We start from the raw sequence: 13,811 nt of genomic DNA on the forward strand, positions 1-13,811 counted from the left end.
GAAGTTCTAAATGTCTTGTCAGAGATCAAGGTTCATTAGCCACCTACCCACCAGAGTGGATAGGGTGGAGGTGGAGGCTGAGCTGGTCGAGAACCCGAATTCCAGCGCTGCCCAGCACTAGCTTAGTGGGCACTACTTGGGTTTGAAGCAGCAGCGCCTAAGCATATTTGACAAGCGACACCGACCACAGGGAAGCATGACACGTTAATCTATTTATGCGGATTGTTGTGGAATAACAGCAGCCGTTAAATCTCCCAGACATTTTGCCGTTTTAAACTTGGGTTTTTTTGTTTTTCCTAAGCATATTCTGAGGCCAGCTCTAAGCGAATAATCTGTGTGAGACACTTGTAGCCACGGAGTCGCTTTCACGGGACAGTAAACTCCATCTACATCCTCGGTCATACTAAAAACTTTTTTTTTAAGTCTGTCTAGACAAACACGCGCGCGCGCACGCACACACACACACACACACACACACACACACAGAGAATAGTTTGCCCTGAGATAGTACCAAACTTCTGACATACCAAGAGCGCAGCAAAATCACACACAGACGTTTCTGGTCCCCCGCCTTCCCTTACACCCCATCCCCACCCCCACTGCCATCCCGCCCCTCCCATCCCAGAAACTGCAAGGGGCGCTCCCCTCCCCAAAACTTTTAGCCAATCAGCTGTGAAAGGCCGGGCTGTGATTGGCCGAAAGTCTCTAAGGTGAGGGAGTATTTATTAAAGAGACTGAGCCAGAGATTTGGAGAGTAGAGAACGGGGCTTGAAAATTGACTAGGTACTTTGGTGAAGCCTCGATTCCAAACCCTCCCACTTCCCCCCTCCCTCCCCAAGAACTTTTCTTTGGAGAAGAGAAAGAGCACCCACTTTTTCTCTCTCTCTTTTTCTCTGTTCCTTGAATCTCCCAACTTCGAGCGGGTGGCGGCGGACTGGACACCCCCCAGCTGCCCCGCAGATCTTTGCATCAGGGCGGCTCGGCGGACTTGCGAGCTTGCCGTGCAGCCCACTGCTCCTTCTCCGACCAGCTGAGGCGCGAGGACCCTACGCCTCCCGCCCGGCAGTGCCTTGGGTCAGAGCCCCGGCTCTCCTTTTCTCGTAACCCGCCCCCTCCCTCGGGCTGTCGCATGAATCTCCTCGACCCCTTCATGAAGATGACCGACGAGCAGGAGAAGGGCCTGTCTGGAGCCCCCAGCCCCACTATGTCGGAGGACTCGGCGGGCTCGCCCTGCCCCTCGGGCTCGGGTTCGGACACTGAGAACACCCGGCCCCAGGAGAACACTTTTCCCAAGGGCGAGTCCGATCTGAAAAAGGAGAGCGAGGAGGACAAGTTCCCCGTGTGCATCCGGGAGGCAGTCAGCCAAGTGCTCAAGGGCTACGACTGGACCCTGGTGCCTATGCCCGTGCGAGTCAATGGCTCTAGCAAGAACAAGCCGCATGTCAAGCGGCCCATGAATGCCTTCATGGTGTGGGCGCAAGCGGCTCGCAGGAAGCTTGCAGACCAGTACCCGCACCTGCACAACGCCGAGCTCAGCAAGACTCTGGGCAAGCTCTGGAGGTAGGTTCTTAGAGGAGATGCCGATCCACTCTCCCCCGGCCGAGCCCACCGCGGGGGACTGAAAGAAATTGGAGTTGGGGGCGGGGGGAAGAACTGGTGGCGCGGGACAGGGCAGCTCTGAGTTTGACCAAATTATTTGGATGCCATGTTTTGCAAACTTAAGCTTCCCACACTCTCACCCGGAGGGGCTGGAGTGCTATCTCACTGGAGGCAAGGAGAGGGGTGCTTGGTTAATTCGATATTGCGAATGAAAGCGAGGGGGAAGGAAGTGAAAATAGGGGCGTATAAAGTGTGTAATAGGAGGGATGGAGGAAAATTTTTTGAAAGTAGATTAATTAAAGCTTAAACTCTGCAAACTTGAGGGGCGGGGGAGGGGGTCGGTAGATGGAGGGGTGTGTGTGTGTGTGTGTGTGTGTGTGTGTGTGTGTGTGTGTGTGTGTGTGTGTGTGTGTTTCTGTGCCACTTAAGTGAGATCTCGGGAGAAAGAGAGAGGGCAAAAAAGGGGGGGCAGAAAGGGAGCTAGGGCGTAGGAAGGAATTTTTTGATTTGGGTGATGGCTTCTTTGTAATTCATTCTGGTAAACTGGCTGGTGCTTTACAGTGGTGGTGAGGAGAGGCTGGGAAAGTGCACAAGAGCCTATGAAAAGAAGAGAGGAGGCTGGATTTGGGGAGGGTGAAAGATAGGGGCAAAGGCAAAGGAGGCCACAGTTTAAAACATTTTTACCAGGAGGTAAAGCAATTTATCAGGAGGGGAAAAAAAACTTTTTTTTAAGGTGAGAGAGAGATGAGAGACAGAGACAGAGAAACAGAGACAGAGAGACAGACAGACAGACAGAGAGACAGACAGACAGAGAGAGAGAGAGAGAGAGAGAGAGAGAGAGAGAGAGAATTAACCCTGATAGCAAATTCCCCAAAGAGAAGCAGCAGACCCCGTGCCCATCTCTTGACTGTTTAGAAGAGAGAGAAAGAAGAAAAGGAGAATAATTACCTCATCTGACCTACACAATACAGTTTTATATAATCTTTTTGCTTATTATTTTAAAAAATAAAGCTAAAATTCCTCTATTAGACCAGTCAACTTGAATAGGATGAAGACTGCAATTCCCTCCAGATAGTCTTTTAAGAGACGTTCCATAGGAAAGTAACTGTATTGTACAGTATCAGGGCCCCACCCCCTCCCCAAATTGACAACTGTGCTGGTAGTCTTACCCTCTCTCCTCTCTTCTCCCCCTCTTTGCTCAGGCTGTTAAATGAGAGTGAGAAACGGCCTTTTGTGGAAGAGGCAGAACGACTGAGGGTTCAACACAAGAAGGACCACCCAGATTACAAGTACCAACCTCGGAGGAGGAAGTCAGTCAAGAACGGGCAGGCGGAACAGGAGGAAGGTACTGAGCAGACCCACATCTCGCCCAATGCCATCTTCAAGGCGCTGCAGGCAGACTCTCCGCATTCTTCCTCTGGCATGAGTGAAGTGCACTCCCCTGGGGAGCATTCTGGTATGTCGGATCCCATCCCCACCACTAACCATTCCCCAAGCCATTCACTCATACATTCAGCAGAGTGCCCCCCACCTCCCTCTTCACCTCCATCCCCATGGAGATTTCTACTCCTATGCCATCTCTGGCTAACCACTGTCTTCTGCATACAAATGTGCAAATTCAGGGCATTTCTGCAACTGGCCATATTGAAATAGCCACATTTTTTTCCTAAATTGCAATATCGAAGATTTGCAAAGGCTCTCAAAAACTCCATAAAGAGGAGTCCAATCTATTATCCACCCACTCTCCAAACACACTACAGCTGACCTAAAATATGCTCAGTTTAGTGTCTCAGAACTACTTGACTTCAGATCCACCGAAGATAAAAGTAGGTGGCTAGGTGTGTACCCTCTCTGGTTAATCATTCAGTGGCTTATCTCCATTCCAGGTCACTACTTGCTCAGGTCAGGGTCTTTATTACACCTTAGCAGTTAAACAGGGACCATAAAAGTGTTTCCCAGACAGGTCTATGCAGTTATCCAGCCCAAGTCCTTATCAAACATAATATTGACTTTTCTGTGTTTCTTCTTTTCTACAGGACAGTCTCAGGGCCCACCTACCCCACCCACCACCCCCAAAACTGATGTGCAGGCAGGCAAGACTGACCTGAAGAGAGAGGGACGCCCCTTGCAGGAAGGGGGAAGACAGCCCCCTATCGATTTCCGAGATGTGGACATAGGGGAACTGAGTAGTGATGTCATCTCTAACATCGAGACCTTTGACGTTAATGAATTTGACCAATATCTCCCACCCAATGGCCACCCAGGAGTCCCAGTTACTCATGGCCAGCCTGGTCAGGTTACTTATACAGGAAGCTATGGCATCAGCAGCACTTCTGCCCCCCCATCTTCGTGGATGTCAAAACAGCAGCAGCCTCAGCAGCCCCCACCTCCTCAACAGCCTCCTCCACCACCTCAGCCTCCTCAGGCCCAACCGCAGCCGACACCGCAGCAGCAGCAGCAGCAGTCAGCCCAGCAGCCACAGGCACCATCTCAGACCCATACCCTCACTCCTCTGAGCAGTGAACAGGGCCAGTCCCAGAGAACACACATCAAGACCGAGCAGCTCAGCCCCAGCCATTACAGTGAACAGCAGCAGCATTCCCCGCAGCAGATCCCCTACAACCCCTTCAGCCTGCCCCATTACAGCCCCTCCTACCCTACCATCACTCGCTCCCAGTACGATTACACAGATCACCAGAACTCCAACTCCTACTATAGTCATGCTGCAGGCCAGAGCTCCAGCCTCTACTCCACGTTCACCTACATGAACCCTGCCCAGCGACCCATGTACACCCCTATAGCCGACACGACTGGTGTCCCTTCCATCCCCCAGACCCACAGCCCACAGCACTGGGAACAGCCGGTCTACACGCAGCTCACCAGACCATAAGGAGAATAAGAAAAATAATATTCTTAATACAAAAAAAAAAAAACCCAACAACCCAGCAGCAATAAAATCACCTTTGGACATTTGCTTTTTTTCCCTTTATTCTTCAAAGACACTAAAGGCAAGAACAACAAAGACAAAGCAGTAAAGTTGTCCAAATGCACTAGAGCCTTCTCCAGAATCAGTGGCAAGACCACTCCCCATGGATAGAGCAGCAGAGCTCACGACAGTCATTCCAGAACTGGACTTTAAATGTTCTTCAAGGCAAGCACAGAGATTGATGGAGAATCATATAGCCGCTGTAGTTCAGTCTTTCTTTGCCTGTGCTTGGACTTTGTAATTATTTTTTAGCTGTAATTAAAGAAAAAAAAAGTCCTCTGTGAGGAATATTCTCTATTTTAAATATTTTTTAGTATGTACTGTGTATGATTCATTATCATTTTGAGGGGATTTATACATATTTTTAGAGAAAATTTTTTAAATGCTCTTATTTTTCCAACAGCTAAAACTACTCTTTAGTGAAAGTATGCCCTAGCTTTTCTTGAAGTCAGAGGTATTTTTGTACAGATATGTCTTCTCTTAAAATTGTATGTGTGTCTGTGTGCATTAACCCCAAAACAGAACCCATGTCGTGTGATCAGTGTTGGGGGTTAGCTTTCCTCAATTCTAAAGTCTGTAAGATTCAAGGTGAGGATGCCTCGAAAAGAAAAATTTAAAAGGCCTTATTTTTTAGTATGGAAATAAAGACAGGAATCTGGAGGCACCTTGGGTAAGTTTTGCTTTTATTTTTTAAAAAGAAAAATACCTTGAGCCTTAAAATCATGCTACTAGCAATAGCTCACGTGTCTTTGGGTGGGTTTTCTCCATGTAGTCTTTAGAGAAAGATTGCCAAAGGCAGGCACTGAGGGAGGCAAAAACAGCTTCCGGGGAAGTCTCACTAGCAAACTTAAGTGCCCTCAAATACCTTCCCTTCTCCCTTCTCTGCCCAGGTACCATATGCTGGAGTCCACTCTTAAACCATCTTCTAAGCCCCCAAATGCAAACAGTATAACTTTAAGACATTCCACATGCTACAATTATTTATTTTGTAATAAAAGAGGTTTTAATTTTAAAAAATTGATCTTCCTCTTTTAAAAAAAAACTTTTAAAATCAGTAGGTTGTTTGAGCCTTCCTTGAAGGGTATGGTCACCTATTGTTAAATTATGGCCTTAACTGTAACCATTTTTTTATTTATCTCTTTATTCTTTTTAATTATTATTAAAAAAAAAAAAACAAGTTTCTTTGGGATCTGTGTCCTAGGTTTGTACAAATACATTTTCCTCTTCTTTTTGTTATTTTTTTTTTTTAATAAACTGGAAGTGTTGTCTTTTTTGTACAAATGAGATTCCAAATGTAGAATCATTTGCATTATTTTCTACCACGGTTCTTCAGGCTGTCCAAATTTTAGGTGTATGTATGTACATGTGAGTGTGTGTGTGTGTGTGAGTGTGTGTGTGTGTGTGACCCCAAACAACAGAAGCATGTATCATCTTCAAATTCCCCTGTGTATTTTCTTCTGAGGAGAAGAAGGGAGTTGATAAACTGACTAACTTACTTTAATTAGGCTATTACTGGACAGTTGAGGACTGCTTTTTGAAAAGACAGCAAACTTTTTTTATTTAAAAATGATATATTAACAGTTTTAGAATTCAGTAGAATAAAGAACTCTTTTAATATGGCATCTTTCCATTTCTGTATAAAAGCAGATCTTTTTAAAATATTTCTGTAACTTAAAAGACCTGACATTTAAATCATATTTTGTCTTTAGGTAAGTTTGGTTTTGTGTTTGTCTTTCGTTTGTTTCACTTTTTTTAAACCCATTGTTCTCTTTGTGAAACTTACCTTTTTTTGTATATTATTGTTTACAATAAATATACATTGTACTAAAAATAGAAAACAGTCAAATGGTTTTATTAATAGAGGTATCCAACGAGGGGGAAAAGGATTCGATGCTGACAAGATTCTGTGTACTTTCATTCCTGTGAGGCTGTCATTTTCCTAGCAATCATTTAAGTTAGATTTAGCCCTATTGCTCCCTTCAGATCTAGCTGAGTCAATTCAGAGAAATGAACAGATCTATTCCCCCACATCCACCCACCTCTAAGCATAGAAAACTAATCTTGAAAAGCACCATTCTAATAAAACTGATAGAAAAACATATGTCAATCGTTGTCTACTTGGGCAGAATGTTTCTGATTCTGGTTTCAATCTCATGCTTCAGGGAAAGGAAGAAAAAAACATTCCCCTGGGGAGGTTAGAAGAGAACATTAAACCAAAAATCAGTAGCTGTTGGTAGAGACAGGATGCCAGAGGGGTGAATTGCTCATTTTAACTTAATAGGACAATTTCTTTGCTCTTATGGAAGGAAAAAGATTGTCTAATAAAAGAGAAAAAGGAGGAAGGAAAGAAGGAAGGAAGGAAGGAAGGAAGGAAGGAAGGAAGGAAGGAAGGAAGGAAGGAAGGAAGGAAGGAAGGAAGGAAGGAAGGAAGGAAAGAAGGAAGGAAGGAAGGAAGGAAGGAAGGAAAGACAAACTGAAAGGGGTTAAAGCGATGAGTTCCTAAGGGGCATGTAGGAAAATCCATCCTGTTAACCCATTAAATGATCCAATATCTTTTTAGTTTCTCTACCAAGACAACGGTATGAAATGGTACTTTTTTGGTTTAACTCATTTTTAACATATGCAAAGTCATCACCGAAAATTCAAGGAGAGGTAATAAGATTGAATTCTGTTTTCTTTGGCCTCTATTACACAGTTTCCAAGATCAGAGAAACTTTCAGGTCATTTTTCACCAAACAGATGAAATCATCTACTCTCCTCCCCACCACACCCTCTCCTCCTCCCCCACCCCACCCCTCACCCACACCAGGGCTGAGAGTACATCTCTCTTCAGCTAAGCACAACTCCTCTGTGACTAAAGACTTTTCTTATGGGCTTCTTTTTTCACTGGAGTGGGTGTTTCTGACAATCTCTACAGGCTTCTTGCCACATGAATATTAACTTACACTGCTAGGTTTGGCTTAGTGGAGTTCTCTTTTGCCTCCCATATCAGATTCATGGCAACCAAGAGCATGGCGTTTACCAAAACCTGGCTTCATTATAACCAAACCTCCTTTCCAGATCCTTCCCGCCCCTTTTAGCATATGATTCAGCACTTGACTAAGAGTCAGGAGACTAGGGTTCTCATTCCAGCACTGCCAAATACTAGCTTCTTAACCTTGGACAGGTCTCTTAATCTCTCTGGGACTTTAGATTCCTGTTCTGTAAAATGGCACCTGGGTATGTAGGGAGTAAGTAGATTAAATGACATCTAAGGTACTTCCCACCTTTAATAATCTAGGACTCTGTGATTCTTTTTTACCTCTACCCAACTCCTACAGAACCACAATCTATATTTATTTTTGTACTATTTCTGGTCCTTCCCCAATATGTGCTCTCTTAATTATTCCTTTCTCTTTGTGATTGACAAACATCTGAAAATTCAGTATCTATTAAAATGTTAATTACTACCCTTTCTCCCCCTCCCCCTTTCTCCTCCTACTGCTGACCCCGTGACTTAGAGTACACTAAATGAGAAGCGGCCCCCCCCCCCCAAAGTTAGATTCTCACTTCTATCACTAATTTGTTTTGTGACTTTAGACTCATAATCCATAGGATACCAGAGCTGAAAAGAAACTTTGTAAATTAATTAATTCAGCCCTTCATTTTAAAAAAGACGAAACTGAGACCCTAGAGAGATGGAAACAGCTTGTACAACAGAGACAAATTTCTTGAATGACCAAGAGACTAATTTTTTTCAGCAAAGCAAATGATTTTTCAAACAAACCACTTTACCTTTCAGTGCCTCCACCAAAAAGACTATTCAATTTAAACATTTCTTAAGAACCTTCTATTTTCAGGCATTGTTAGGCCTTAGAATTCAAAACAAACAAGAAACAGTTCTTGCCACGGAGTAATTTCTGTTTACCTGGGAAAAGTCATACACACAAATAAGTAAAAGGAAAGTGTATACAAAGTAACACAGAGAAATTTCTGGAAAGAGAGTATGTGTGTTAATAACTGGTGGACCAGGAAAGGCCTCATATGGAAGGGATACCTGGGCAGTGTTTTGAAGGCACCTAGGGATTCTAAAAGGGGGAAGGGAGGATTCAGAGTATTCCAAACCTGTGCCAGGTCAGGGAATCAGAAGTTGCAATGTTTGAGGAATTTTCATGTCACAAGGATGCTAGGGAAAAATAGTTTCTTGAATGACCTAGAGAGAAGATTTTTAAAAAGGTGCTGGAGGGATTTTCTGATGGGGGGTAGGAGAGAAGGAGGAAGTTATGTTCAAAATTAAACGACACTATAGTACAAAATGCCAAGTAAGAGTTTGCAGCCTCTAAGCCTTGCAACAGAGATTCATCAATCAGATGAAGACTCATTATTTAGAATGGAACAAAGCAAATACAGTTTCATTGCAAAAGAACTTTATTTGAATTGAAATATTTCATTCTGTTTACATTCAGAATGTAATGAATTTGGTTGTTTCTGACAAAACAAGATGGAGGAAGAGGGAACACAGTTCCTTGGGGGCAGAGACTTGTCTCAATTTTTTATTTGTAACCTACCCTAGTTATAGTATATATATAAGCCCCTACCATGGAGACTGGCATAGAGTAAGTGCTTCATAAATATTTATTGATTGATTATTGATTGAATGGTCATTCATTCTATGATCTTACTCATTAAGTAAATATTTCACTGCTAAGATGATATTGCTAATTAGTAGAGCAATATAGGGCAGATAAGAGGCACAATGGATAGAGCTGGTAAAAGAAGAGGAGGTCACATCTGGCCTCAGACACTTACTAGCTATGTGACCCTGGGGAAGTGACTTAACCCTGTTTGCCTTAGTTTCCTCATCTATAAAATGAGCTGGAGAAGGAAATGGCAAACTACTCTAGTATCTTTGCCGAGAAAACTCCAAATGGGATCATGAAGAGTCAGACATGACTGAAACAACTAAACAGCTACAATAAAACAATGTAAAGTATCATGAGATCTCTGGACTCAGTACTTTCACCAGTGTGGCCAAGATTGTGCTAGGACCTTACATGACTGCACCACATACCTGGATCATTTTGTTTGGGGTCAAGTGAGAGACGTAAGGCTTTTTTGATCACTTTTTTTTGTGAGGCTGTACTTGTGCCACTGATTTTTTTAAAACAAGATGTTTTAGCTTTACATACATACATACATACATACATACATACATACATACATACATACATACATACATATATATATATATATATATATATATAGTTTTACATACACAGTCATGTTGAAGATAGGACAATTTTGAGTTATATCTCTCTGGGTTCACTCTCCCAAACCCCAATTCATAACAGCATACTGGATTTTCTGAGAGTGAACAACTTTCTACCTTCAAAGTTCTTTGGGTAAACTTTGAAGGGGTTGTGGCTTCTAAAGTTATAGCGGATGAATCCCTTTCCAATGTGCTTCCACTAATACTGATCAACCAGTTGACATTAATTAACTTTTCATTCATTCATTCATTCATTCATCTATTTATTTATTAAGAAAGTATAGCAAGGACCAAAATTATAAAGAAAAAAATTCCCCAAGCCAGGGAAATACTCTCCCTTTGAACATACAAGTCCCTGGGGAGAGTGTGCTCAAACTTAATATACAAAGGTTATGAGGCTGGTTGTTGTCCTTCATTCTCAAAGAAGACCAAAACGATATCACTGTGTTAGAGACAAGTTTCAGTGTGTCCAACTGTGGCTGATCAAACCAATATGAGCTTGGAATGCTTTACCACAGGTCAGGCACAAATAGTCTGTGTGAACATTTGGGGTTGATTCTTTTACCTGTGCATCCTGTGTTTCCTTTCAGCTGTTTCATTCTGGTTTGCTAAGAGAACACAGCACCTTCTCTGCTGCTGACCAGGCCTGTGCCAATGTCTCCCATGTCACACAGTCAATTCCAAAGTTCTTAAGAGAGACCTTGAGAGTGTCTTTGTATCTCTTTTGACCATCATGTGAACTGTGTAAATTCTCCATAAAATAATCTTTTTGGCAAGCTTACATTGTGCATTCAAACACAATGCCCAGCCCATCAGAGTTGTGCTCTCTGAAGTAGAGTTTGAATGCTTGGCACTTTAGTTTGCAAAGGACCTCAGTGTCTGGTATCTTATCCTGCCAGGTGTTCTTCAGAATCTTCCTAAGACAATTCAAATGGAAATCATTCAGTTTCCTGGCATGGTGCTGGTATACTGTCCAGACTTCACAGGCATACAACAATCAGGTTAGCACAGTGGCTCTGTAGACCTTCAGTTTGGTAGTCAGTCTAATACCTCTTCTTTCCCATACTTTCCTTCGGAACTTCCCAAACACTGAGCTAGCTCATGTCTCTGACTCTATCCTAGATGTATCCTCCCCAACCTAAACATTCTCATTCAACAAAAATGGTGTCCCCAAGGCAAAATGACTACCAGAAGAATTAATGTCAACAGAATAGAGCTCATCTGTGAGCAGGAACAGTTTGTTGCTGACTTGGAGGGAAAGTTTAGTCAACACACAGGTGGCAACAGTGAAGCAGAAAAGGAGTGGGCAGCTTTCAGAAATCTGATGTATCAAACTGCATTTGCTCATCTGTGTCAGAACACTCACAAACACTAAGACTGTTTTGATGGAAATGATGGGGAAATTCAGAAGTTGTTAAATGAAAAATTAGAACTCCATAGGGTTTATCAGCAGGACAGTTCGTCCATCTCTAAGAAGGTAGCATTTAGTTACATCAAAAGTAAAGTACAAGCATAGCTTAGAGAGATGCAGGATTCTTGGCTCAGTAAGAAGGTAGATGAAATTCAGTTTTATGTTGATAGTAACAATTCAAAATACTTTTACGATGCCCTGAAGGTAATGAGGCACACATACAAGGAATACATGTAGGCAATTGGGTTGAGGGGTACCTTGTGATCACTGACTCTGAGACACCATTTTTTGCCTTTCAGGTAAGGAGAAGGATGGAATTCTGACAGATATGTCATCCTCTTTTTCAAATGATCTTGCTCCTTGGACATTATCTCTCAGCTGGTGGGACAATCTACTGCCAGGCTAGGGAAAGTAGGTGGCTCTACTCTGGCTTTGTAAGCTGTCATTACCACTTCTGTTAACTGAGGGAAACTCTGATGGCTCTTCTGACCTTTTGAGGCTCACAGGATCATAATCTGGGGAACTCCATCTCTGGACAGTCATTCACCTAAGAACAGGAAAAAAATAACCACAAAACAGATAAAAGGAATAGAGGTGTCATATTTTAATAGACACAACACAACTGGCTAGAGGTAATACAACTTGCCGCTGCTCTTGCCTCATCTGTCAGCTCACAGAGGTCTTCCTAACTTAAAAGCCACAAGTGAAGAGTCACTTCTGTAACTGAGTACACTGTTCCAGGAAAGCTTCTCCTGATCCTCAGTACTTCCAGTTTCTCAGCTGACTTGACGCTTTGTTACTCCACAACACTAGTTCCTTTGCCACTCAAAACCTAAAGAGATCTCACAAAGTCTTTACATGTTGGGTTGAAAAAAGCAGAGAATATTGTACATGATTTATATAATCCACCAGGAAGGGCAAATCTATGCATTCTCTCAGAAACAATTGGTCAATCTACCCATGACTGTCTGAATAGCTGATACAGTGAATAAACCTGGGATTGGGATTGAGGATGCAGTGACCTTTATAAAAATCCCCTAAGAGCATTTCCCCCTCTACCACTCCAAATAAACTGGGAAAACAGCCCTACCTGGACCAAATGCCACAGTGAAAAGAAAAATTGAAAGAACCATCTATGAGGTATTTTTTTTATAGAAAAAAACCAAAAGACTTGCTGATTAGCCCTTCATTCCTGGTGATGCCATTCCCAGAGTATTCCTATCCCCAGTCACTTGTTCTGTACCAGGACTTTGAAGTCCACATCAGTTTTAAGTATAGGTTACTGTATCCTTGCCAGCATCACACTGAAAATCCCAACTTCTAGGAGAAGTTGAAACCCCAATTCCTATACAAATCCTCCACCTTTCCAAATATCTGACAGTCTGGTGATTCAGATTCTGATTCAGAGTAGCTTTTTGTTCCTTATGGTAGCTACAATTTTAAGCATGGGCTTTTGGAGTTAACATCCCATAAAGACACACTCTGTCTTCATCATACCTCTGAATGCAGAATGAGACCTTCAAAATGAGACCAACCCCAAAGATCACAAAGAAGGAAAGTAGAGAGCTGTAGAAAAGTATAGAGTCTAGGGGAAAATATATTGGAGAAGACATGGGCCTAGGAATGCAACACTGTCTCCAAATATTTATACCACACAAGGAAACAGGCAGTAAGTGGAAGAGAAAGATGGAACAGGGATCCAGTTTCAAAGACTTCTAACCCATCGCCCATAGCTGGGATCTTCTTCAAGTTCCTCCTTGTTAACCATCAAGGGTAAACCCTAGCTAGGGATTAAAGAAAGTCTAATCCAAAAAAGAAGGCGGATAGCAGAAGACTTCAAATGTCACCTAACTACATTGGTCTCCCATAGTCTCCCTGTAGCAGTCACCCTGATGTTCTAAGGAAAACAGACCTTATTCAACCCTGGTGACCCAGGATGACATAGAAAAGGAAACAAAGTCTGAGGGAGAAATATCTATCCCATGATGATGTAGAAAAGATCAACAGTAAAAAACTTTTACAAGGATATCACAGAATAATAAGCAGAAAATAAATTAAAAGTAGTTTTATTTATCTGATTAATGTAGCACTTCCTCTGGCTTACTTGCTTCCAGGTCCTAGCTTCCCAATAAGTCGGCCAGTAAACACAATGGATTCAAAGCAACAACTTTCACTGAAAGGACATAGTAAGAAGAATAACTCCAAAGTATTTTCTCCATAATCTGTGAAACAAAGAAAATTCAAAACTGGCTGTTAATCCTAAGTAGCTGCTTTATGCTTCATCAGATCATTTTAGATCATCAATAAACTTTAACTTGAGGCCATAAATATATTTGGGTATTTGGAGAGTATTAATTGCTTTTTAAATATTTGATAGAATTTATTTGTAAGACTTTTGGAGCACCTAGTATTTTGGACATGGTCAAGGTACAAATTTTGATTGATTGCATATTTTGATAAGAATTATCTATTATTTTATTTCTGTGAAAAGAAGAGAAAATAAATGCTGGTTCATTGAAAAATAAAATTTAAAAAATAAGAGATAATCTATAAGGTGGATATATACA

General features: G+C 42.3%; 1 protein-coding gene across 1 annotated transcript; it reads left to right on the plus strand.

Moving 5' to 3' along the window:
• The first annotated feature begins 748 nt into the window (after positions 1-748).
• SOX9 (SRY-box transcription factor 9) lies at positions 749-6,423 on the plus strand. The gene is made up of 3 exons (XM_072645546.1): positions 749-1,560; positions 2,802-3,055; positions 3,636-6,423. The coding sequence occupies exons 1-3, from the start codon at positions 1,130-1,132 to the stop codon at positions 4,487-4,489; spliced, it is 1,539 nt and encodes a 512-aa protein (XP_072501647.1). The 5' UTR covers positions 749-1,129; the 3' UTR covers positions 4,490-6,423.
• The last annotated feature ends 7,388 nt before the right edge of the window (positions 6,424-13,811 follow it).

This window comes from Notamacropus eugenii, chromosome 2 (genome assembly GCF_028372415.1).
Source record: "Notamacropus eugenii isolate mMacEug1 chromosome 2, mMacEug1.pri_v2, whole genome shotgun sequence".
Lineage (NCBI taxonomy): Eukaryota > Metazoa > Chordata > Mammalia > Diprotodontia > Macropodidae > Notamacropus > Notamacropus eugenii.